Source organism: Xyrauchen texanus, chromosome 17 (genome assembly GCF_025860055.1).
Source record: "Xyrauchen texanus isolate HMW12.3.18 chromosome 17, RBS_HiC_50CHRs, whole genome shotgun sequence".
Classification (NCBI taxonomy): Eukaryota; Metazoa; Chordata; class Actinopteri; order Cypriniformes; family Catostomidae; genus Xyrauchen; species Xyrauchen texanus.
This window is the reverse complement of record NC_068292.1, coordinates 16,994,622-17,019,304: the sequence shown is the minus strand read 5'-3', so window position 1 is coordinate 17,019,304 and position 24,683 is coordinate 16,994,622. Positions and strand designations below refer to the sequence as shown.

Sequence of the window (24,683 nt, the reverse complement as noted above, 5' to 3'; positions counted from 1 at the left end):
CTGATGTGATTGATGGCAAACCAGCTATTTGATCACAGGTATATGACGTATATGACAACATGTAAAGCTATAGTTGTTTAGGTAGGGATGATAGGTTTGTGGTTTAGCCCCACACTGACAAACATGCATGTCGGTAATACAGACAGTATGGGATTATTTACTTAAGGGGTTTGTTTAAATCCATATATTCAAAATATCAGCAATATAGCAATGGGCCTAAAATAATTGTTTTATGTGTGATCAGAACATTAGTTTAGAGAGTAATATCATATGGGAATTCATTTAGTGGATAGGAATCCAGAAAAGCAACATGCATAAGTTGATAACAGCCATGCATACATGTACACACACAAACATACAGTAATTGCACAAGCACCTTCATCAAAGGAAGGTATGACTGGGTGGTGCTTACCTAATTATTAAGGGTCTGCTGACAAAACTGCTGTAGGTTTAGTGCTGCTGAATCAGGAAGTGTTGACAATATTGCTGTTTTGCTAATGAAACTGTTTCAGTGATTATTTCAGTGAAATCAAAATCACTTTGGATGAAAGAGTAAATCATTAATTTGACCTGAAAATATAAGCAGTTAATTTGTAGACCTGGTAAACACATACAGAAACAAGTGACCCAATAATGTGGTTTGCAATCATTTATATACAAATAAAATTAATATAATTTTATACAAAAGGGCACATGATGCATATCACTGTAAACCTAAACAGCAACCTTCATTTAAAAACAATGTTCGTTTAACTCAAAACATGTAAAAAATGTCCACTAACTTACATTTTTTAGTCTATTCAACATTTGACATTGATTTAAGTAGACATACATTTTATTTTTAAGTTGTTTCCAACTAAAAGTAAGGTTTTGAGTTAAGTTACTTTAAATTATAGATTCACTAATAATATTTTTCAATTTGTAGCAAGCGCCCTCTAGTGGCGGTTTTTGTAATTAGTGACGTCATGACAACACTTTCTGAGTCATTAAGGACCTGCTGCAGCCTGCAGAATGAGGCGGGGCTACATATGGGGCGGAGCTATAAGTGTCGTCGTTGCTGGTATTATCATTGTTTGAGAGATATTGTTTGGTTGAGCCAAACCATTTTATTACTTGTATGTGACATTCAATCCTAAATTCCATGGATTTTATCCTGCGTTAAAAGTGAGGAACAAATTGGGATTTATAAAGGCTGAAACTGCCATGAAAATGTTCTTAAACAAATTCCAACTCAAAATGAAATGTGGTGTTTTTTTGTGTGTCTGGTGCTCATGCCTGTGTGCCTCATGCAATATTCTTTATTTTCCGCTGTAACTGACAATTTATTGACTGGGGTTGTTTTCTGTGTGCATGTCAATTAGAAAGTATATTTTAGGCCAATGAGATAACAGCACACATTTGTGAAGTGAGGAGGACAGATAATCCTTTACAATCCTTCAAAAATAATTAATATACAAATCAATATAATTTACAATATGAGTAAAAGCATCGCAACCATTTCAAGAATGGCATGACAATTTTTATCAGTTCATCAGCCTCTTTTTGATTTACAGACTTGAATGACAGCAGACACATCAACACAATTTGTTCATCAGTCCATGTGACTTAGTCCTACTACATTTATTTGAAATGACACATGAGGTACAACACAAAGACACTTACGAGTCATAGCACTAAAATCAAAATTATCTTTCCCAATTATTTCAACACTGACTAGGACCGCATTAGAGTTGAATCTTCACCATAAAGTAGGATTAGTAATTTTGCTCTCTCAACATGACTAAAACAACAACAGGCTGCTCAGTCAGACTCCTACTACATCTGTTTTCAGTGAAGCATGAGGTACAACACAATTTCATTACACTTACGAGCCACAGCACTAGGGATGTGTGGCTTGATCCTGAAGTATCCATACTTCCGAAATTGATGTATCAAACATATCAATCCTCACACAAATATATTGATTCAAATTTGTTTTTTGTTTTTTTGAGTAGTGATATTATTATTTGGTTACCATGAACATGAACAATAATCATAAGCTTCAAAGTGAATAAAAAATGTTTAGGCTATATTAGCAAATACTTGTGCAGGACAGGAACTGTTTCTTCCTCCGGTCGTCTTAACATGCATAAATGCTGAAAGACACAAGCAGACAAGCACTTCAAACTAGAGGAATCAGTGCCTTGTGGAGGTAATGAGAGAAAATCAAACAGCTTCTGGACAGTAGTGTAGTCTAGGGCATGCGCCCCACATATCTTTCTTAGGATTTCGCGTATGCCCACCTGAAATAAGTGATGATACACGTGGCCTCCAGAACAATGAGAAGTCTTTTAAACCAGAACTTTTTCAATCTGATAACGCAATGCCGCAGCAACGTTGAGTGAATTGTGTGTGTGTAAATAAATACACACACACACAGAGTCCACCTGTGGCAAATTCAGTTGGTTGGACATTATTTGTAAATATATAATAAATACTATATTAGTTCTCACAGCTGAAAATTCATATCAGAGCAAAAGCCAAGCCATGAGGTCAAAGGAACTGCCTGCAGAGCTCAGAGACAGGATTGTGTCAAGGCACAGATCTGGGGAAGGCTACACATTTTTTTTAGCTGCATTGAAGGTTCCCAAGAGCACAGTGGCCTCCATAATTCTATAAAGGAAGAAAAATGGAACAACCAGGACTCTTCCTAGAGCTGGCCGTCCAGACAAACTGAGCAATCGGGGGAGAAGGGCCTCTGTAAGAGAGGTGAACAAGAACCCAGTGGTCACTCTGGTTGAGCTCCAGAGATTATGTGTGGAGATGGGAGAAACTTGCAGAAGGACAACCATCACTGCAACACTGTACTGATTTGGGCCAGATATAATGTGTGAGTGGCCAGACTGAAGCCTCTCCACAAGACATGCAAAAAAGCACATAAAGACTCTCAGAATGAGAAACAAATATATCTTGTCTGGTGTAACATAGATTGAACTATTTGGCCTCAATTCCAAGAGTCATGTTAGTAGAAAACCAGGCACCACTCATCACCTGCGCAACACCTTCCCAACAGTGAAGCATGGTGGTTGTATCATCATGCTGTGGGGGTGTTTTTCAGCACAGGGACTGGAGGACTGGTCAAGGTTGAAGGAAATCTGAACACAGCAAAATAGAGAGATATCCTTAATCAAAACCTGGTCCAGCACGCTCAGGACCTCAGACTGGGCCGAAGGTTCACCTTGCCCTGACCACACAGCCAAGACAAAGCAAAAGTGGTTTAGAGACAACTCTGTGAATGCCATTGAGTGACCCAGTTAGAGCCTGGACTTGAACCCAATTTAACTTCACTTCAGTCTATTACGATGGACTTCAGAGGGTGAACTGATGCCAACTCCCAAGTCAAGTATATTTTTATTTGTATAGCACTTTTTACAACACACATCACAAGAAGCTTTACAGAAAATCATGCACTAATTTCTTTTTTAAATGTAATATCTAACTGTAAGTGTGATCATTGTATATCATGCTTTTTATTATTAGATTGTAAATTGTGTCTAAAAATCTAATAACTAAATTATAATTGTATTTAGAACCCCAGTGAGCAAGCTGAAGGTGACTGTGGCAAGGAACAGAAAACTCCATAAGATGTTTGTTAATGGGAGAAAAATAACCTTGGAAGAAACCAGGATCACTGTGGGAGCCCTCTGGCTAACATCATGAATATAATGACAATATTAGTTATTTATGTGCAGTGCAGTTCATGGTTTAAGATTAGTAAATTAAGTAAGCGTTAATGTCCAATGTTTAATAAAAATATTTTTTTATGAACTAAGATTAATGACTAATGTCTTTGAAGTCCACCCTGGATTAACTGCTGAAGTTCACATTGGCAGATGAAGGCTTTTGTTGTCAATTAAATGATAGTTCATATACTCCATTTCTAGAGTGTAGTCCATCAGTAGACAAAGGTGATTCAGGTAGAGATCAGTGAGGTGTTCAACCGGCAGGTCAATTCGGTGAGGTTTGTTGGGGTCAACCACAAGTTCAAGGTTCAGACAATGGCATATTAAGTATCCGATGTCTTACAGATGGGGTGGGCATCAGTTCATCCTCTGAAGTCCATTGAAAAAGACTGAAGTGATGTCTGGCTAGCACCGGCAGGGAATCCCTCTTTTAAGAGCTTAGTTGGTATTGGATCTAACATACATGTTGTGGCTTTTGATTTTTGTATAAATTTTGTTAGCTCTTCATGACCTATGACAGCGAAGGATTGAGGTTTCTCATGAGTAAAATTACGAGACACTGTTTTCTGAGGTGCAGTGACAGTTGTTGCATAGTTCCAATTTTATTTCTGATTATTCAATTTTATCATTAAAGAAATTCATGAAGTAATTTCTATTGTGCTGTTATGGAATATCTTTAGCAGGTCAGGTCTACTCCAGAAACTCTGTCTATGAATAATATAATGGAATACATAGACTTTCAATTATTTGCCAACAAAGGACAATGCATCAATGTCAACTTTTGCAGTTAATCCAGGCTGAAAATCAAAGACATTAGACATGAATCTTATATGAAATCTTTGTATAAACACTGGCCCTTAACACTTACTTGGTTTACCAATTTTAATCCATGACTTTCACTATACATAAATAAATAATATTGGCATTATATTCAGCAGGAAACCGATGGAGTGCGTACTCCAGGTAGGGAAGGAGGTATTGCCCCAAGTGAAGGAGTTCAAGTACCTTGGGGTCTTGTTCACGAGTGAGGGGACAATGGAGCGGGAGGTTGGCCGGAGAATCGGGGCAGTGGGGGCGGTATTGCACTCGCTCTATCACACCGTTGTCACGAAAAGAGAGCTGAGCCAAAAGGAGCGGGAGGTTGGCCGGAGAATCGGGGCAGCGGGGGCGGTATTGCACTCGCTCTATCGCACAAGTTGTCACGAAAAGAGAGCTGAGCCGATAGGCAAAGCTCTCGATCTACCGGTCAATTTTTGTTCCTACCCTCACCTATGGTCATGAAGGCTGGGTCATGACCGAAAGAACTAGGTTGCGAGTACAAGCGGCCGAAATGGGCTTCCTCAGAAGGGTGGCGGGCTTCTCCCTTAGAGATAGGGTGAGGAGCTCAGTCATCCGTGAGGAGCTCGGAGTAGAGCCGCTGCTCCTTTGCGTCGAAAGGAGTCAGTTGAGGTGGTTTGGGCATCTGGTAAGGATGCCTCCTGGCCGCCTCCCTAGGGAGGTGTTTCAGGTACGTCCAGCTGGGAGGAGGCCTCGGGGAAGACCCAGGATTAGGTGGAGAGATTACATCTCCAAACTGGCCTGGGAATGCCTCGGGGTCCCCCAGTCAGAGCTGGTTAATGTGGCTCAGGATAGGGAAGTTTGGGGCCCCCTGCTGGAGCAGCTGCCCCCGCGACCCGACTTCGGATAAGCGGTTGAAGATGGATGGATGGCATTATATTCATGATGTTAGTTAGAGGGGAACTGGCTCCCACAGTTATTTCTCTCCATTAACCAACATCTTACGGAGTTTTGTGTTCTTTGCCACAATCACCTTCATCTTGATCACTGGGGATCTAAATACAATTATAATTTAATTATTTATTTTTATATCAAACTAAACAATGATGACTAAGACTATAGATATTACAGTTTCATTTTCATTTTGTAAAGCTGCTTTGAAATTATGTGTGTTGTGAAAAGCGCTATACAAGTAAAAATGACTTGAGTGATGTACAAAAAAAATATTTAAAGCATTTTAGCATAACAAAATGTGGAAAAAAAGAGGACTGAATACTTTCTAAATGCACTGTAGGCAGCATAAATCCACATGACTCCAGTCAATCAATCAATTAATGTAGCAAACTGATAGGTTGGAGTAAGAAAAAAAATAAATAAATAAAAAGTTTTTAACTTTAAGTCGTTGCTTCGGGCGAGCGCTGGCATGCTGTTTGAAATTAACTCTTCCTATGTTGTATACAAAGCATGAGCTTCCGACTTCTCACGTGAACGGGGCATTGCACTTACATCACTGATGCGGCGACTGCTGGCAGGAAGCGATTTTCTTAGTTAACAAAATTTGAATCATCTATTTGTTTTTTACACAAACCTATCGGTTTGCTAAAGAAGACATTAAATGATTGGCTGGAGTCGTGTGGATTACTTGTTATTTATTTTTATTTTCTTATGTTTTTAATTTTGGAATGCCCAAGTCCCACTACTTACTAGGTCCTCGTGGTGGCGCGGTTACTCAACTCAATCCAGGTGGTGGAGGACAAAGTCTCAGTTTCTGTCAATCCATGCATCTTATCACGGGGCTCGTGCACGACACCGCAGAGGCTCACATCATGTGGAGGCTCATGCTATTCTCCGAGATCCACACACAAATTACCACACACCCCAATGAGAGCGAGAACCACTTAATCACGACCATGAGGAGGTTACCCCTTGTGACTCTATCCTCCCTAGCATCCGGGCCAATTTGGTTGCTTAGGAGACCTGGCTGGAGTCATTCAGCACACCCTATATTCGAACTCGCGACTCCAGGGATGGTAGGCAGCGTTAATACTCACTGAGCTACCCAGGCCCTCTATGTGGATTACTTTTATGCAGCCTTTTGGACAGTCAAACAGCCTGATGGCACCTATTTACGTACATACATTTTATGGACAAACTGAGCTGAAATCTGCTTATAAAAATCACTTTGGATCTGCAGAAGAAATAAAGACATACTCATCTGGGATGGCTTAAAAGTAAATCATAAGAGGATTTTCATTTTTGGTTGAACTAACCCTTTAATAGTTAGGGTACTGAAAAGTTGCATTCACAGTTTAACTTTGGTTAGGTGTGTTATAAGCCTAGACTGAATCTTCACACTCTTCGCAGCAAAATTCACAGCAGAATTGCAACAATTCTCATTTATGAATGCTCTTCAAATTCGCCAGCACTTTTATGTTGTTTATTAAATATTTTGGCAAATTTTGTGATGCTTTTAGCAACCAATTAGTATAGTACTCTTAGTTTAATTTAGGACATTTTAAAATGTTTCAATACCATCTGCAAAAATTCTGCAGATTTTCCCAAAACATCTGAGCAGAATTCTATATCAGAATCTACCATCTGGGCCTAAGCTATCCTATCTTTAGACTATTGTGAAGGTTACTAAATCTATGAATTTGGGTGGGAACTGAAGGGTTTTAGATGATTCACAATGTTTTGGCTGAATAACACATTCAACATGTTCGATATTTAACACTAGATTAAAAATGTACTTTCAGGATCAATATAGTGTCCATACAAGTTGAACCACTGTGCTTTGTGAACTTCCTGTGCTGCTGAGAGAAGACACCTCAAGATTCTTCAAAACATGCAGGTAAATAAATGTATTCCCACATTTCTAAATCATACAGATTTTAAACTTAAACTTCACCCCAAAATTGTCATTATTTACTAGGGATGCACAATATGTTGATATATTCTTGTTACGATGTTTTAGCGCTAGAGCGGGTAGTAACATGCTACATTTACTCCATTAAATTTACTTGAGTAACTTTTTGAAAAAATTTTTTTACTTTTACCTATTTACAATGGGTGGCATTCCTGTCGTTACATTACTGGGTTTAATTTTAGTTCATGTGTAATTTAATGAGAGATTATTGAATGAGACTTTTAAGAGAACAGAAGTTCACACAACTGCACACGCTGTCACAGACTGTCACTCAAGTCATCACTGCTGCAGCATCAAACTCTTCAAAGTGAAACACATTCTTTGCTCCGCACATTGTTAAAAAGAATAGTTTCGTCATGCAATGCCTTCATTTAACACCAAGACAAGTGGATATTTCAAGATTAAAATCTCAGCTTCAATTTAAAGCGGCATGCTGAAGTAAGTTTTGGCTCTAATTCTAACACAGGCTTTTCTGTGTGAATGTGATGGTCATTTTCAGGGTGATAATGTAATTGGGCTCTTATGACATCTGTTTTTAATTGTAAATTTTTAAATCAGTGCAGCAATATATTAGTGCGCTTTGTCCCGTGTCCCGCATGTCATGAGCAGTATTTACGCATTTACTGGAAACTATTACAGCTACTTCGGGCGGATTAACTGTATAAATACATGTAAACATCCAAGTTAAGTGTAAATGCCTTTTGCTCACGTAATTGACAACTGGAGAGAGAACGGACAGCATTTCTGCGCGTGCACAGCGAGATGTGCGGGCACAAGGCGATGGTATGGCGAAGAGAGTGGCTGAGTCCGAAATAGTTCACTCATTCCCTATTTCCAATATCGTGAATGGCAGTTTGTGCACTATATTTCAGCAGTGAGTGAGTGAATGAAATAAGTGAGTGAATCTCTGGGGCTGTCGCAGAAACAACATTACATATGAACTTTTAAAACTTACTTTTTATTCTTATTAAATAATATATTAATTAAATAAATCTTCATTCTGTTTGTCATGTTTAATGTATACTTTTTGTTAATATAAAGAGGAAACACATTTGATCAAATAAAGAGTACATTTCAAAATGTGTCTGTATGTTTTGTCTCTCTATATTTTATTATGTTATTTTAATCAAGTAATGATTTGTCCAAAAGTAATTGACTACATTCTGCATGAAATAAAACATTGCAGGAGTGAAGGAAGCAGTAAATTCCCAGCTCGTATGTCTTCCCCATGGTGGGTTGTGGGCAATTAACCGTTGTTGAGTGCACATCAAATGTACCCTCGATATTAGAGTGCATTGTGGGTAAGAATGAATGAACAAAAGTAAGGAATGGGTGGCTCATTCAGAATCAGGCTGCGTACTTTGCGTTTAGTGTGCGGCGGTACTGCTGTACAGAACTAACGATCTAAATACTTACGACACTGAAAACTGTAACTACACTGAAAGAAAATCCACACAGGACTTTAAAAGCTATGAAATAGCGAAAGAAGGCATTAATAAAATGTGATCTTGCTTTGGTTTATATTTCAGCATTATATATAATGTCCTTGTGGGACATTTTCATGTTTTCACTGTAATAATTTTTAGAAATGTTTCCAAACCTCTCTTCTTATTTACAAATTCATCCAAGTCTGATAAAAGCCCTTAAAGGGAGAGTTCACCCAAAAATTTAAATTATCATTATTTATTCACCCTCATGCCACCCCAGATTTGTATGACTTTCATCTGCTGACCTCAAATGAAGATTTTTAGGAGAATTTCTCAATTCTGTAGGTCCATACAATGCAAGTGAATGGGTGGCATAATTTTCAAGCTCCAACATCTACATAAGGGCAACATAAAAGTAATCCATAAGACTCCAGTGGTTAACTCAGTATCTTCAGAAACAATGTGATAGGTGTGGATGAGAAACAGATCACCTTCACATTCTTCTTCATGTGTTTTTGGTGATTCAAAATCTTCTCTGCATAGCCCTACCCTCATGTTGGTCCAAACCAGTGTGACCCTTTGTATTATGTGAAACACAAAAGATGTTAGACAGAATGTTAGAGACTGATAGTCTCGATCACCATTCACTTTCAAAATATGGAGGGAAAAAAGAATTCTCTGAAAGAAAATAGTGACTCGGGCAAACATTCTGTCTAATATCTCCTTATTGTGTTGCATGGAAGAAAGACATATGGGTTTGGAACAACATGATGGTGAACGCTGACAGAATTTTCATTAATAATAATTCTAGAATACATGCTCAATGTGTATTATGTAATGGAATATAAGGGAGTTAACATCTATTATGTCATTTGTGAAAGTAACGAGTTACTCACTACTGAGTATTCTTTTAAATGGATGCATTCTTACTCTTACGTCTACTTGAGTAATTATATTTTTCAAAGTAATTATACTTTAATTTACTTGAGTACAGTTTTTTCTATTCTACCCACCTCTGGGTTTTAGTCAGTTGCTGTAAGAAATTATGGTATTTCCATATTATGTTTGTTTCATGAGGCAAAAAACCGAAACGTGTCAAAAACATGTATGTATGTTACATGAGGCTAGCGTTTTCGGTTATTATGTCACTTATCTCATCGGGCTTTAATATAAACAGTGAATTCTTGATACTCTTCACCCCAACAAGTGTCATGCATGAAGCAAATGCTGCTATAGCGCTATAAATGTTGCATTTTTAGGCACGTGCCATGACTCACAAGTGAGAAGATGCGCTGCTTCCAGCCTGCTCGCAGCATGCGCAAGAAAATGTCCTCTCACAAGAGAAGCAAAGTATCAATGGGTATCACTTGTCATGCTGCGGGATGCGGAGTTATAAATTGTTCCTTAATTTTGCCACTCTTTTTCTACTTCTGCATTTCAGGACTAAAGATTCAGAAGAGCATTTCATTTCAGTGTTGTGTCTCATCTTTTGATAACAATTGTACTTTATCTTTTAATGTTAAAATATTTTTACTGCATGCTGTTTGCTTATTTTTTTTTATTATAATTAAGTTGCAAAATTTTCACATTTAATTTAAAGAACTCTCCTGAAGAGAGGAAAAGAAATTTTGGTGGTATTCTGTTGTTGTAGCCCATCCCCCCTTATGGTTCGACGTGTTGTGCATTCTGAGATGCTATTCTTCTCACCACAATTGTACAGAGTGGTTATCTGAGTTATCATAGCCTTTCTGTCAGCTCGAACCCATCTGGCCATTCTCCTCTGTCCTCTGTCCTCTGTCATGAACAAGGCATTTCTGTCCACAGAACTGTCGCTCACTGGATGTTTTTTTTTTGTGTTTTTTTTTGGTTGTAAACTCTAGAGACTGTTGTGTGTGAAAATCCCAGGAGATCAGCAGTTACAGAAATACTCAAACCAGCCCGTCTGGGACCAACAATCATGCCATGGTCAAAATCACTGAGATCACATATTTTACCCATTCTGATGGTTGATGTGAACATTAACTGAACCTCCTGACCCATATCCGCTAGATTAGATAATCATATGAATAAGTAGATGTGCAGATGTACCTAATAAAGTGCACAGTGAGCGTATATGTGCACGTGTTATAATTGAAAACACCTTTTTCAGCTATAGAGTAGGGAGAGACTTCAATTTTAACATGACTGAAGAAGCAGTCTGTATTAGCAATCTGTGCACAAACAATCTTTATTGCACAAATATAGATTTGAACTTTTGATTAATTTCTTTGAAGCACCATATTACTGCAATAGCCCATGTGAAGCTGATATGAATGATACACAGTAAACTTACAGCTATACAAAAGTGCTGCTATAGACAACACTTTGTGGTGAAAATAGTCTTAGCACTACAACATGAGCAGACAGAAACATTATTGGGTAAATCTCATGAACATGTCTATAGATTATATTTCACCCCACATTCAATGCAAAAAATAAAAAAAGATGATTATATTTTGTTTATTTTTGGTCATTAAGATTTTATAAAAAAAGTGTTTTTTATGTATTTTCATACACCCCTGCTCAATTTCCATAATACAAAAATGATCTAATTCTAATTACTGAAATGTAAAAAAAACTATGATATATTATATAAAATGTTAATTATACATCATGGAAGTATTTGTTGCACTGCCTTTAATTTTTTTTTTTTTTTTTTTTTTTTTAATCTTTGTATTTGCATTGTACAGTGCCATTAATAATCAAATATCACCATTGAAAATAATGGGAATGACAAAAACCTAAAATTTAAATGTCCTGATTAAATATAATTTCTTTTTTTAATTTACCCTATTATATTCGAAGGGGAACTGGAAAACAGTACACATATGAGGAACATATGCAGAAACTTTCAAGAGTCAGACATCTATTCCTACAATCAAACCAACAGAAATCTGCACAGCACCACCCTCATTCATATATACAAGCAATTACCACACTCAAGCCTTTACACTATTGCATCAACGCATAACACAGAACTATGGTATGTTCATAAACAATATAAAAAAAAGGAAAAACTTTAGTGTGAAATCTCTGACGAAACTGGAAATATGACCGGTGTTATAATACAACTATAATTACACCTCCACTCTAAAAAAAATGTAATGGTATTTAGTGAACATTTAAAGAAATACTTAAACCTAAGATTAAGCCTCATGTGGTAAAACCTGTATGACTGTCTTTGGTCTAAGGAACACAAAAGGAACATTTTTAAAGTATATCCTGGTTTCTTCTTTTTTTTTTTATAATGGCCGTGGAAGGTGATTCCACTTTTCACTGAATAATGCTGACTGAATAAAGTCACATGGACTACTTTTATGATCCTTTGGGGTCCTTTTTGAAGCTCAAAAGTGGAATCACTTTCCACTGTCATTGCAAAAAAAAAAATAGAAAAAAAAGAAGAAACCCGGATATACTTTCATAATTTTCCTTTTGTGTTCTGCAGATGAAAGAAAGTCATACAGGTTTGGAGTGACATGAGGGTGAGTAAATGCAGACAGAATTTTCATATTTGAATGAAATATTTCTTTAAAATCTCTTTTAATGCCCTTTTCTCCTTTCATCTTCAATGGCCTTCAGTGTGAACCACTTCTGTCCTGTGAAAGGAACTTGTTCTCAATGCTATCTGCACAGCCAGCTAAATACATGGTTTTCAGTATGTCTAAAAATATCTGGATGAGGTGACATGACAAAATGTTGTTCCCTCCTCCATTCCCACTGTCACCCCAAACCTTCAGCATCTGGTACTGGGCATCTTTGAAGGACCGGTGGTCTCGTTCTGCCCTTTCAATTTCCTGCTCAGAAACACCAAGCCTCCTTACAAGTTCTCTAAATCGTCCAACAGGGACCTCGTCCAACACAAAATAGAAGAACTCGTGAGCTAAAAATGTGAAAGTCAGAGAGAGAACAGACAAGAATTACTCATCATTTACTATGTGTAAACAGTAAACAGAAATATACAGCCTTATCTCATAAAAAAAACATAACTATTCATACATTTTTGCAAAACCCCAAAACATACCGCTGCATACGTTCCAATGTACTGATGATGCTTTAAAAATGTTATAAAGGCGATCATAATCACAACCAACATAAACCTAACACCAAGCCATATCTCTTGCTGAATTTAAAAATGATTTGTGATCCATTGTTATCAGAGAAGCCATTATTTAAACTTAGCATGTTTCCTCATTCTCTAATGACATATTATGGTCATTTTATGATTTAGTACATTCAAAATATTACATACTGTATAGCACATTTAAAAGGCAAAATAAAAGTGTTTTATCTGCTCACCCTTAGGTTGCGCTTTTCCATTTAACTTATCAAAATCAAATCCCTTTATTGTCACTCAACCATATACAGTGCAATTGCAACAGTGGGTGAAAATCTTGGGTGCAGTTCTGAGCAACACAGCAGTCATGACAGTGATGAGACATATACCAATTTACAATAAACATCAGATTTACACAACAAAATGTACATATCTAATATACACATAATTACACGCAACACAATATACAAATAATAATATACAATGTACAGTATACAATGCACACACTTCAGTAGGTTGTATTGTGCTGTATTGACATTCAGGCTGTCGGTTGATAGTCAGTTGCCAGTGTGTTGTTAAGAGAGAATATAATTTTTTGACAGTCCAGTGTGAGATTAATAAAGTGCAGTTCTGATATATTTTGATCGTGAGAGATCAAGAGTTCAAAAGTCTGATTGCTTGGGGAAGAAGCTGTCATGTAGTCGGCTGGTGCCGGTCCTGATGCTGCGATACTGCCTGCCTGATGGTAGCAGTGAGAACAGACCATGACTCAGGTGGCTGGAGTCTCTGATGATCCTCCAAGCTTTTTTCACACACAGCCTGGTATAGATGTCCTGGAGGGAGGGAAGCTCACCTCCGATGATGTGTCTGGCAGTTCGCACCACACTTTGCAGGGCTTTGCGGTTGAGGGCGTTGCTGTTGCCATACAAAGCAGTGATGCAGCCAGTCAGGATGCTCTCTACAGTGCTGGTGTAGAACCGTGTGAGGATGTGGTGGTTCATTCCAAACTTCCTCAGACATCTCAGGAAGAAGAGGCACAAGTGAGCCTTCTTCACAACGACCTCAGTGTGAATGGACCATGTGAGTTCCTCTGTGATGTGAACACAGAGGAACTTGAAGCTACTGACTCTCTCCACTGGTGCTCTATTGATGGTGATGGGGCTGTGTTCTCTGTCTTTTCTCCTGAAGAGAGGTTGTGGTCCTAACACCAGCATGTCTGAGTGTGCACCTCTTCTCTGTAGGCTGTTTCATCATTGTCAGTGATCAGACCTACCACTGTTGAATCATCAGCAAACTTAATGATGGCATTGGAGCTATGTGTTGCCACACAGTCATGTGTGTTCACGGAATACAGGAGTAGGCTGAGAAACACAGATCTGCGGGGCTCCAGTGTTGAGGGTCAGTGAGGAGGAGATGTTGCTGCCCATTCTAACCACCTGCTTGACAGGAAGTCCAGGATCCAGCTGCACAGCGAGCTGTTTAAGCCCAGATTCCGGAGTTTCTACAAACAGCATTCTCACATATATGTACCCTTTTTCCAGGTGGGAGAGAGCAGTGTGTTGTGTAGATGCAATGGCATCATCAGTGGAGCAGTTGTTGCGGTAGGCAAACTGCAGTGAGTCCAGTGAGGCAGGCAGCACAGAGCAGATGTGATCTCTGATTAGTCTCTTAAAGCATTTGCTGATGATGGGTCAGAGCAACAGGACACCAGTCATTTAAGCAAGTGATTTTGGATTGCTTTGGAACTGGCACAATGGTTGATGTTTTAAAGCATGTGGGAACCACAGGAAATGTCCATAAAAACACACTCTGATGATGCGGCTGTGAATGACGTTTGGACCTGTGAATTTGCAGATATTCACCCGTTGGAAGGATCGGGTTACTTCAGCTACAGAGACGGCATGCTACTTATGTACATTTATACATACTACTCCAAGTGTTCTGAAGCTGTACAGTAGCTTAAAGTTTAAAATGTAATTTATTATTAACTAATAACCTTCCCTTCTAATCTTGACTTGTTTTAATGGGTGGAATATCCAAGGCAGCACTTTTTTGGCTTTTGCAAAGTGTATGCGTTGGCATATTTGTCTCATGAGACCAAGTAGGAATATACACAATGCAATGCATTAGGGATGACAAAAGTACTGGTACTTCGGTAACCTAAAAAACATTTGTCATGATGATAGCAGTCTTTGTGCTGAATCGGTAGCACTGAGCAATGACTCAGACAGCTGCTTTCGAATGCTAATGTGTATTTACACCCATGAGTGCTCACGCCTCAATGCAACTGAGCACATCAATGATCAAAGTGTTTCTTGGTCAAAATGCCATCACCTTGATCCTTTTTTGTTTTTCCTTTGACTATTTATTAGAATAATTACTAGAAAAACTTGAGGCAATGTTTATTAAACTGAGAAAAACTTGAAGGCTACATGACATGGTTTTTATTTATTATACTGTAATTAAATAATTATAATTCTTAAACAGTAATTAATTTTTGTATTTTTAATATTTATATTCATATTTAACTTTTTAAATAAAAGATGTGTTCATTTTGCTGTGGTTTCAAAATTGGTACCGAGAACTGTGAAATTCCACTGGTAGTGGAAGATATGTTAGTATTGTGACAACCCATCTGAACAATGCATGGCAAAAAACCTACAGAGATTTGTGCATAGAAAAAAATACACACACAAACATACTTTTGATTTCTCTTGGGACACAGTCTGGAAGTTCTCTGCACAGTTCAGTTTTACACGGTTGGTTTGTGAATGGGACGCTCTCTGTGTCTGGTGATATCGTGACAATCATCGGCTGTGGAGAATATTCATAAAATATAACATTTACAAAATAACATGCAACAAATAGCACAATAATCACAACAACACCAAATGATTAGCATGTAACACAACATTACATGTTCTTGAAATGGTAAATAAATGCTCTGGAATGAGGATTTTCAATCAATGGGCTGTGAAGGAAGTGCAGGGGATGCATGGACTGATACACATATATATACATTTCTAAAAAGTAAATAAATAAAAAACAAACTTTTTTAAAAACTTTTTGTTATGTTTTTCTATAGCTTTATTTAAAATGTACTGTCAGAAGAAACAATCTCTTTACTAATATTTAGTTGGTACAGTTGATTCTACATTAAAGCATTTAGCACACAAAGGTAAGCTAGTTAAATCAACTGGTCAACACTTATCTGACAGAATGTAATAATGATTGTTAATGTTATTGCAGAAATGTATACAGTGTCATAACAAAATGTCTATATTTTTAGATTATTTTTATAAATATTATTATATATCCTGTATTTTATATTTTATGCTATTATAATATGTTTTATATTTACTGTAAATTAGAGAGTCTGGTTGGGGTGTCCCTGGTTTAGAAAAAGCTGACAACACCTGCTCTAGAACATTAGTGTGAATTTATCATCAAACATGAATCATCTTCTATGAACAAAAACACAAATTATGTGTTTAGCGTCAAGCATGAATCATTCGCAACGAGAAGAAGGATGGTGTGGTGCTTTTGTCATAGGTCAATCGAGCATTTTACCTTGTCTTCAAACTTCACCTCAGAATGAGGTAATGATAACTGGGGTGACAAAGCCAGTTGTCTCTTCCTCCAAAGCCTGATGCCCTCGTATACCATAAACAATCCCACTCCTAGAACCGTGATACACGCGCAAACGGGGACCAGTACCTCAGGCAACGTGTCTGAAACATCAATGTAATCAGGAACAAAAATTACAACATTAAAATAACTAGAAATTATTAAATTTACCTCTAATATGACCAGTGATTGCCTGAAGCACATGTGTTGTTTTAAGACAAAGTGGAGACACTGCTTAGTCATGGCAGAGCAAATTCAAACAAACATGATGAAACAGAGACTGTTATGACAAACTAAATGATAGATGGGAACTTCCTAAGATTAATCATGTTTTGTTCAAGATTGCAGCCCTATACAGGTACACTGTAAAAAGCGGTAACCTGCATGTTACCTTAAGAAGCTATTTTTAACCCTTAAAATGAGTATTGTTGGTGTAACATAATGGAGTCAGGTTGATTCAGGCATTTTTAACCTAGTTAATTTAGTTGTTACATTAAAAGTTAACGTGCATGTGGTAAAATCTAAATTAACTGGTTTTATTCAACTCAAAAACACTTAACATGGGATGGTCAATTAGAAATAGTTCCATATAGTAACAATTGCAGGTTACCACAGTTTACCTTTTGATATTCTGAAGCCAAAGTTGGTCAATTATTAAAATGCTGAATGCACGCACCCCGTTTTAAATGGATGTTAATCAGTACTCACTAGTAGGTTTAGTTGGGTTGTCAGATCTAAGAACATTAGGTGGAGTGCTGGAGGTGCACAAGTATTCACAGCCATCTGTACGACATCTGTAAGGCATTAAGTACATTTAATAAATTGATTTCGTTTTTGGTGTCAAATCAAAAACAATCTGTTAAAGGTGAAGTGTATGATTTCTGGGCCACTATCATCACCAAATTGAATTGCAAAAATAATGACTGATTTCAGACGAGTTTTCAATATTTATTTGTCGGACAAACAGATCTGTGGCCCCAAACTGAAGCTCACTATTGGAGGAATCAACCTGAAAATGGTGTACTTATCTTTCCAATATCTTATCTTATATACAGTAATGTCTTTGCATATTAAGCTGGCAAAAGGAAAAATATATTTTAACTTAAGAAAACGTACACATATCTCCTTAACTTAATCATTGCTACAGTATAAGGGACCAACACCAAGTGCTAATTCACATCAGTGTTTAAAGATCTATGTATTGGCAGGTGTTATGAGCAGCAAAATCTGAAGATAGATCAAGTAGAAATTGCAATAGGATGCTTCATGTTACAAAACATTAGCAAACATTCTCACTATATAACACTTGCATGTCTTAAAGTGTTATTCATTTAGACTTTGATAAAATAGTTTGCATGAAATAAAACTTCCCATGACAGCAGAAATTACAGGCTTGTCAATGTCTAAAGAAACGTGTTGGTACATTCATTAACTTGTGGCTCCTCACAATAATGCGTATTGATGAATACTGTGACACTCACTCAACACATGGCTCGCAGTTGTTTTTGTCCACAGGGTAATGTTTTTCTTTGCATTGGCACTTGGTATTATTTTGCCCAACACCTGATGGAAATGAAAACATTAACATCTGCAATGTGAACACATGATTAATAAATAGCTTCATTTAATTAAATGAATTATGCTTGAAGGACTTACATTCTCCAGTTTTCAACTGATTATATCCACACTTGCTACAGGGAGAACATTTCCATGTCAAAGAAACAGGCTTGTCTATTATATTCATGTAGTATCCAGACTCACACTCGCACACACTATTGCTGTGCCTCTTACATTGTGATTTCACCACTGCATTTTCTGTGAGTGATTGATAAACAGATAATTAACTTAGAAACAACAAAAACCAAAAAGGTGATGGTACACAGAATGTTAGACTCAATCATCATTCACTTCAAAATGATGAAAACAAGATGAAGAAAGTAAGTCATAGGTTTGAAACAACATATAGGTGAGTAATCGATGACAGAATTATCCCTTTTTTCTCCCACCTATTAAAAAAGGTTAATAACAATAAATAAATTATTAAATTACATTACTTTTTTTGCAGTTCTCACAAGAGGAGCAATTTTCAGAATAGTTTGATGAATCGATGTATGTCCCATTCTCGCAAGGCACACATTTGGACCGTGTGCCCGATTTAGGGCATACTTTTTCCAGCTTAAATCCTAAAGAAATGAGTGTAAAGAGGAGGAAAGAGAAATGTTGTTCAGTTTTCAGTGGAAAATGCACCCTGTTGAAACCTCATCTGTGAGTAAGGTGTTGTAACAGCTTTCATGAGCTGTTTCACACACTCTGCCACCATTCATTGAACTCTATTGCTGTCAAATGAAAGATTTGGTCATTATAATAGTAAATTCATTTTGCTATACCTGGATGACATTTATCACAACAGAAGCCCGCAGGATTCCAGTATTCACTGTCAGAACAATTCCTCTGCACAGACCCAACTCTACTTATTGCAGGATCTAATGCTCCAAATGATTGGCTGATTAGAACCTAGTGGGGAACACATGATCATTGGGTTATAAATGCCTGGGGAGTTCAGATTTGCATACTACACTACTCTTTCTATTTCTGCAGTATATAGAATGTATACTGTGTATAGTTTGCACATTTTCTGTATGCATGGAATATCTGGATGACCTATTACAAAATTTTCAGTATACAACAAAGCACAATGCATGGCATATTGAACCACCCAATACAACGTGCTCGACCTTTAATGTCCAATGTGAAAAATGAAGAGTCACAAACTTTAACAACTCCTTGACTACTTGATCATTTAGCATGGGACATGATGAGCTCATTTGACCATTGAAATGTTTATCATTACATACTGCATACTGTTTAACATACAATTAAATAAAATAGTATACAACATAGAGTCTATACTACGTAGTACACAGTAAGCAAGTTTTCATTCAGGGATTTAAAAAAAAAAAAAAAATCTTGAAGAATTATTAGCTCAATCATTACAACATAACAAACTTTGATTTGAAGCAAAAATATTTGGAAAAAGTATGACGGTACAACTTAAATTCTTTAATAAGGGAATAAAGTACTCATCCCACGAAGCATTGTAAAATTATGTAATTGAAACAATGGCACGTTTACACATTAGATTATTGTCATCGAGACTTGATAACATCATTCGCAATGCCTCATGGGAGTGGGCGGTTGCTGCTGAGCTCTTGCAGTTTACATGATAACAGCGACGTGTATCCTTCTTCAGGATTATGGGGAGAGCAGTTCTTCACCAGGAATTAGTTAATTAAACAGGATTTTTACATTTTATTAGCGTTAAAAATAAATTTCTACACGGAGAAATTGAAGGGGATGTTTACTTCTGAAGCCCTTAATGTCACCATAATTGATCAACCAACACATATGCAACTATATGATATGTATAATGTTGACTGCATAGTCAGCCTCAAGGTGAAAAACAAACAGATATAATCTTCTGCAGATAAATTCAACTTTATGACCCGATACTTTAATGATAGCCTTTTGAAAATGACGTCTCATTGTTGATATAAATGCTTTGAAAATACTGTCTTACCATCAAAAAATTAGCGCTCAGCTGACATTTCCTCCAGTGCCTCATGGCCACTCTAGAGTGCGCTCAAGCAGTCCGTCTCACTTCATCAAAACACAATGGCCGGACGCGGGGGTGGACTGGTGAGAAGAGAGGGGGAAGTGTGGGAAAGACGAAAGAGTAATTAACTTCAATATCTATGAACATAATTCTTCTGAGAAAAAGCTGGAGTTTTGATTAACTCTGACTTTACGCAAGGCACCTTCCTGGCATCAACCTTACTGTAACCTGTGCCAGCATGACGAAACTGAAAATGAACGATATCTAAACCGCACATCAGCACAAAGCATTTCAAATACAGATTTTAGTAATAGCCTAATGCCAGAAGTGATCCAAGACAACTATATCACAACAGACGGCAAAGACGTTACTAAAATCTTTCCACTCTTCAACCTACTGTGGGTTAAAACGCCCACGGCCGATCCGAGCGGAGACTTCACACGTGAGCGCGCGTGAGCTTACCTCTATTCATGGCGATCCTCCTTTATTGCTCTAATCGAACTTTTATCATGCCAGATTAACTCAAAAATATAAACCACAAAAAAAAAAAAAAAGCTTTTTAAAAAATGTGAAGTCTGCGAAGTATCGGTATCGTCCGTTGACTCGGGGAGCAGCGAAAAGGGCAGTCTTTAACTAGAAATGGTATGCGTCACAACAATCCGCTCCTCCTCGTGTGCCATTTTCAGACGCAGGAATTCTGCGAGCGTCAGGATGAAACCGAAACTTCTCAAACTTTAGCTGCAAGCGGTCTATTAATGTAACATACGATGAACGAGGTGCAAAGGATAAAGGCTTACCAGTATTTACAGGGGCACACAACAAGACCCCAAAAGCAACGTATTTTAGGAATATAGACGTTGCAATGTTGTGACTGCTTGAGAATATAGGCTTGGCTTTAATCAAAATTATTTGACCTGCCACAAACACGATTTAGTGGAACATTAAAGACAAATGAAATGTATGTCGCGAAACATTCGTTTTTATAAAGGTAGCCTACATGGATCCAACCAAACAAGTCATATATAATAAATGCATGTCTCATGGATAACAATTGCTGTAATGTTCAAAAATAATGTAATTTACGTTCTGTTTATATTTATTCATTTATCTATAGATAGAACATAGGCTTCGTAAATCCTTTAAATTCTTCACTGCTTAGTTGAGGAAAAAGTTAGCAGATATTTTGGTTATGAAAGCAGACAGAATTGTTTTAGGTGCACTGAGGCAAAGAAATAACTTCCTCGCCTCAGAAACCACATCCTGTCTCCACTTCCCCTGTGATCTGCCATGTAACCATGGAGATTATACCAAAACCCACGGGTCGTACTGAGAATAACTAAAAACATAAACAAAACACTTCGTGAGGGTAATTGCCATTGGATATTTAAAATAATAATAAAAAAAGCCATTGTTTGAGGGTCTTTATGCAATTTGCATATTATGGTTCGGTACTCTGTTAATCACTCAACAGTGTATTTTGTTGAGCTTTTCTTTCAGTTCTCGGTATGTGGCAGTTGAGACACTCTGTCTGAGGTCAACTGAGGCCATTTGTGACCTTTGAGACTTCGTAAATCTCTAATAATCTTGATTCTCTATTGCTTTTAATAAGGAATGAGAGATGTATCTCTTTACTAGTGGCTCTCATTATTGAAGATAGTGAATACTGGGGAGTTTTAACATGGGGTGACACTATCATTGGAGGGTGATCTTTGTACTTTACTCTAATTTACACAATTGAACAGATTTTTAAACAGCTTTCATTTCTAACAGATACATTTGACAATATTGTAGGACCTGAGACCAAAGTTTGAGACTCAAAAAAGACTAAAAATGTGTTACAACACTCCCTGGTTTCCCCTATTTAGAAAGGTAAGCATGTAAATGTGATAATAATGCAATTACTAAAACCAATATTGTAATATAGGCCTGCATGTGGTTGGATTCTTGTGGTCTAATATGAAAATTTCAGGGATCTCCGAAAGTACAAGTGTCAGCAAAGAGAGGGAAAGTAGGTATAAATGTATTTATACTCTAACAATAGAATGACCTCAGATTCACTAATAAATCGTTCTTTTAAATAATGTGTTGTCAATGATTCACACAAATCATTTCACTAATCAAACTGGAGCTCCTGAGAAACTCTAGCATCCAGTTAAGGCAAGTTACAGTTGGTTACTTGTGAGTAAAACTTGTATAGCTAAAAGAGAAAAGTCAGAAATCTGCTGATCAAAAGTATGTCCAAATAACACATTTAAAATCATCAGTAAATTCTTACAAAAGTATATTGTGCTTCTTTAGCTAAACAGACAATGTGTCTATCAAATAGCATTTGCCGATTGGCACTTTTAACTGTATGGCACAACTTCCATTCCACTTCCTTGCCCCCGCCAGAGTCCCCTGTTGCCTAGCCCTTGAGTCCTCTGGTCTATGGCCACCACTGGGTCTCCAGATCTACCATCGCCTATTTGGTCTCTAGCTCACCCACAAATGCCCATGTGTTCTCCAGCTTGCCCGTCTCTTGGTCGTCTGCAGATTCCCCTGTGATCTCCTAATCGCCCAGAGGCACCTCCAGGTTGTCTCCCACACTACTGGTCTTAGAGCCTGCTCCTTGCCTGCTCTCACCCTCTTTGAATTCGTTTTTGTTGTTATTTGTTTTTTTCATTGTTCGGGCATCTGTAGCCGCCCATTGAAAGAGGGTAACATCTGGGACTTCCCTTGTGGCCAGTAAGGGGAACTATGTTGGACTTTTATTTAGATGTTTTGTATTGTCTCCCTTCCCAGTTCCTTTCCTGATTGTTTCCAGCTGTCTCCTTTTCCTCTCTCTCTCTCTCTCTCTCTCTAAAAAGATTTGACTCCTTTCTACAGATCTGTGATGGAAGCCTGGAAAGCTTTCTCTGTCTCAAGACCTGCTGGAATACATGCAGGTTTTTGGCTGATGGAAGAGCCATCGTTCCAGAACCCCTTTTTGCCTTCCAGACACTTGGTTTCTGTCATTTTGTCATCACGGCTGATAGCTGCTGGATGTGTAAAACTGGGACATATTCTAAGCATCAGTACGGAGACCCTGAGTGAGAGAACTGGGATAAAATCTTATCGACTTTTGAAACAACTTACTGATGAGGTGCTTGGAGAGCTGAATTACGATCAGACACTTTTTATCAATAACTCCAGTCATATTAAAGAGTGGATGGCTGGACGTGATTATGATTTTCCATCCTTGGTGATAGCTGCTGGTGTAAGGGAATGGCATGAGGAGGAAAACCTTATATTGTCTTTCAAAACTCCCCAGCTGGATACTTTTGAGTCTGTTGGGAAAAAAGCTCTGTATGTGACTTGTGTGAAAGTGACCAATGCACATCTTCTCTCCGGAGTAAAGTCGTCTAAATGGACTGATTTTTTGGAGTGAACATCTCCCCCAAAGGTAGCTGGCGGTCACTGTACAAACGCCCCATTGATAAACGGACTGGTGATTTACAGTGGAGGATAGTACCCAGTGCAATAGCTACGAACAGACATGTGGTGCACCTCAATCCAAATGTAGAAGTGGGTTGTTTATTTTGTTCTGAAAACGAAAATATTTTTCATCTCTTCGTGCAATGTGTACGGTTGGGTAATTTGTTCTCCTTTTTATCTCAATGGGTATCATCTTTAGGTGAAGATTTATCTCCTCAATTGTTTATCTTTGGGCCGAAGTATTTCGCAAGTCGTAAACATGTTTTGGTTTTACTAAATTTTGTGTTTGGAACTGCCAAACTCACTATTTGGAAAACAAGAAAAAATAAGATGCTTGGTAAAGACACATTAGATCCTTTGCCGATGTTCAAGGGTTTGGTAGCATCAAGACTCAGGATAGAATATGCATACTATAAATTGGTTGGGTGCTTACCAGTGTTTGTGAATACTTGGGCCATAAATGGAGTGTTATGCACAGTTAATGAAAATGATGATTTACTGCTGAGTTTTTAAGTCATTGTGTTGTTTTTAAAATATATATATATATATATATATATTTGGATGCATCTTTCGTAATTGAGACTTTGTAACGCAGATTGTTAGTGGTAACAGACTTGGTGTTACCTAAATGTTGTAAATAAAGGTGATTTCAATCTCTCTCTCTCTCTCTCTCTCTCTCTCTCTCTCTCTCTCTCTCTCTCTCTCTCTCTCTCTCTCTCTCTGTGTGTGTACAGTACACAGCAGGGGTGCCCAACGCTGCTCCTGGAGAGCCACCTTCCTGTAGAGTTTAGATCCAACCCTAATCAAACACACCTGAACCAGCTTATCAAGGTCTTCAGGATTACTTGAAAATGACAAGCAGGTGTGTTGGAGCTAAACTCTGCAGGAAGGTAGCTCTCCAGGAGCAGGGTTGGTCACCCCTGGCATACAGTATACCCCAGTGCTCATGTTTCTTTGTTAAGCTTTGGCTGTCTGTAATATGCTTATTTCATGGTGAGTTTTATTTTGATTTTCTTGTTTCTTTAGTGGTTATCATACACATTTG

The 24,683-nt window shown here is 37.7% G+C and overlaps 1 protein-coding gene across 2 annotated transcripts; it reads right to left on the bottom strand.

The window, feature by feature from the left end:
• Positions 1 to 11,044: 11,044 nt before the first annotated feature.
• tnfrsf1a (tumor necrosis factor receptor superfamily, member 1a) lies at positions 11,045 to 22,813 on the bottom strand. Of its 2 annotated transcripts, none has more exons than XM_052147575.1 (10): positions 22,667 to 22,813; positions 20,150 to 20,265; positions 18,960 to 19,086; positions 18,627 to 18,755; positions 18,229 to 18,387; positions 18,054 to 18,135; positions 17,281 to 17,366; positions 16,516 to 16,676; positions 15,648 to 15,759; positions 11,045 to 12,771 (listed from the first exon to the last, which is right to left on the bottom strand). In XM_052147575.1, the coding sequence occupies exons 2-10, from the start codon at positions 20,192 to 20,194 to the stop codon at positions 12,467 to 12,469; spliced, it is 1,206 nt and encodes a 401-aa protein (XP_052003535.1). In that variant the 5' UTR covers positions 20,195 to 20,265; positions 22,667 to 22,813; the 3' UTR covers positions 11,045 to 12,466. The 2 variants fall into 2 exon arrangements, with proteins under 2 accessions (XP_052003535.1, XP_052003534.1); XM_052147574.1 differs by lacking the exon at positions 22,667 to 22,813 and adding an exon at positions 20,648 to 20,822.
• Positions 22,814 to 24,683: the final 1,870 nt, after the last annotated feature.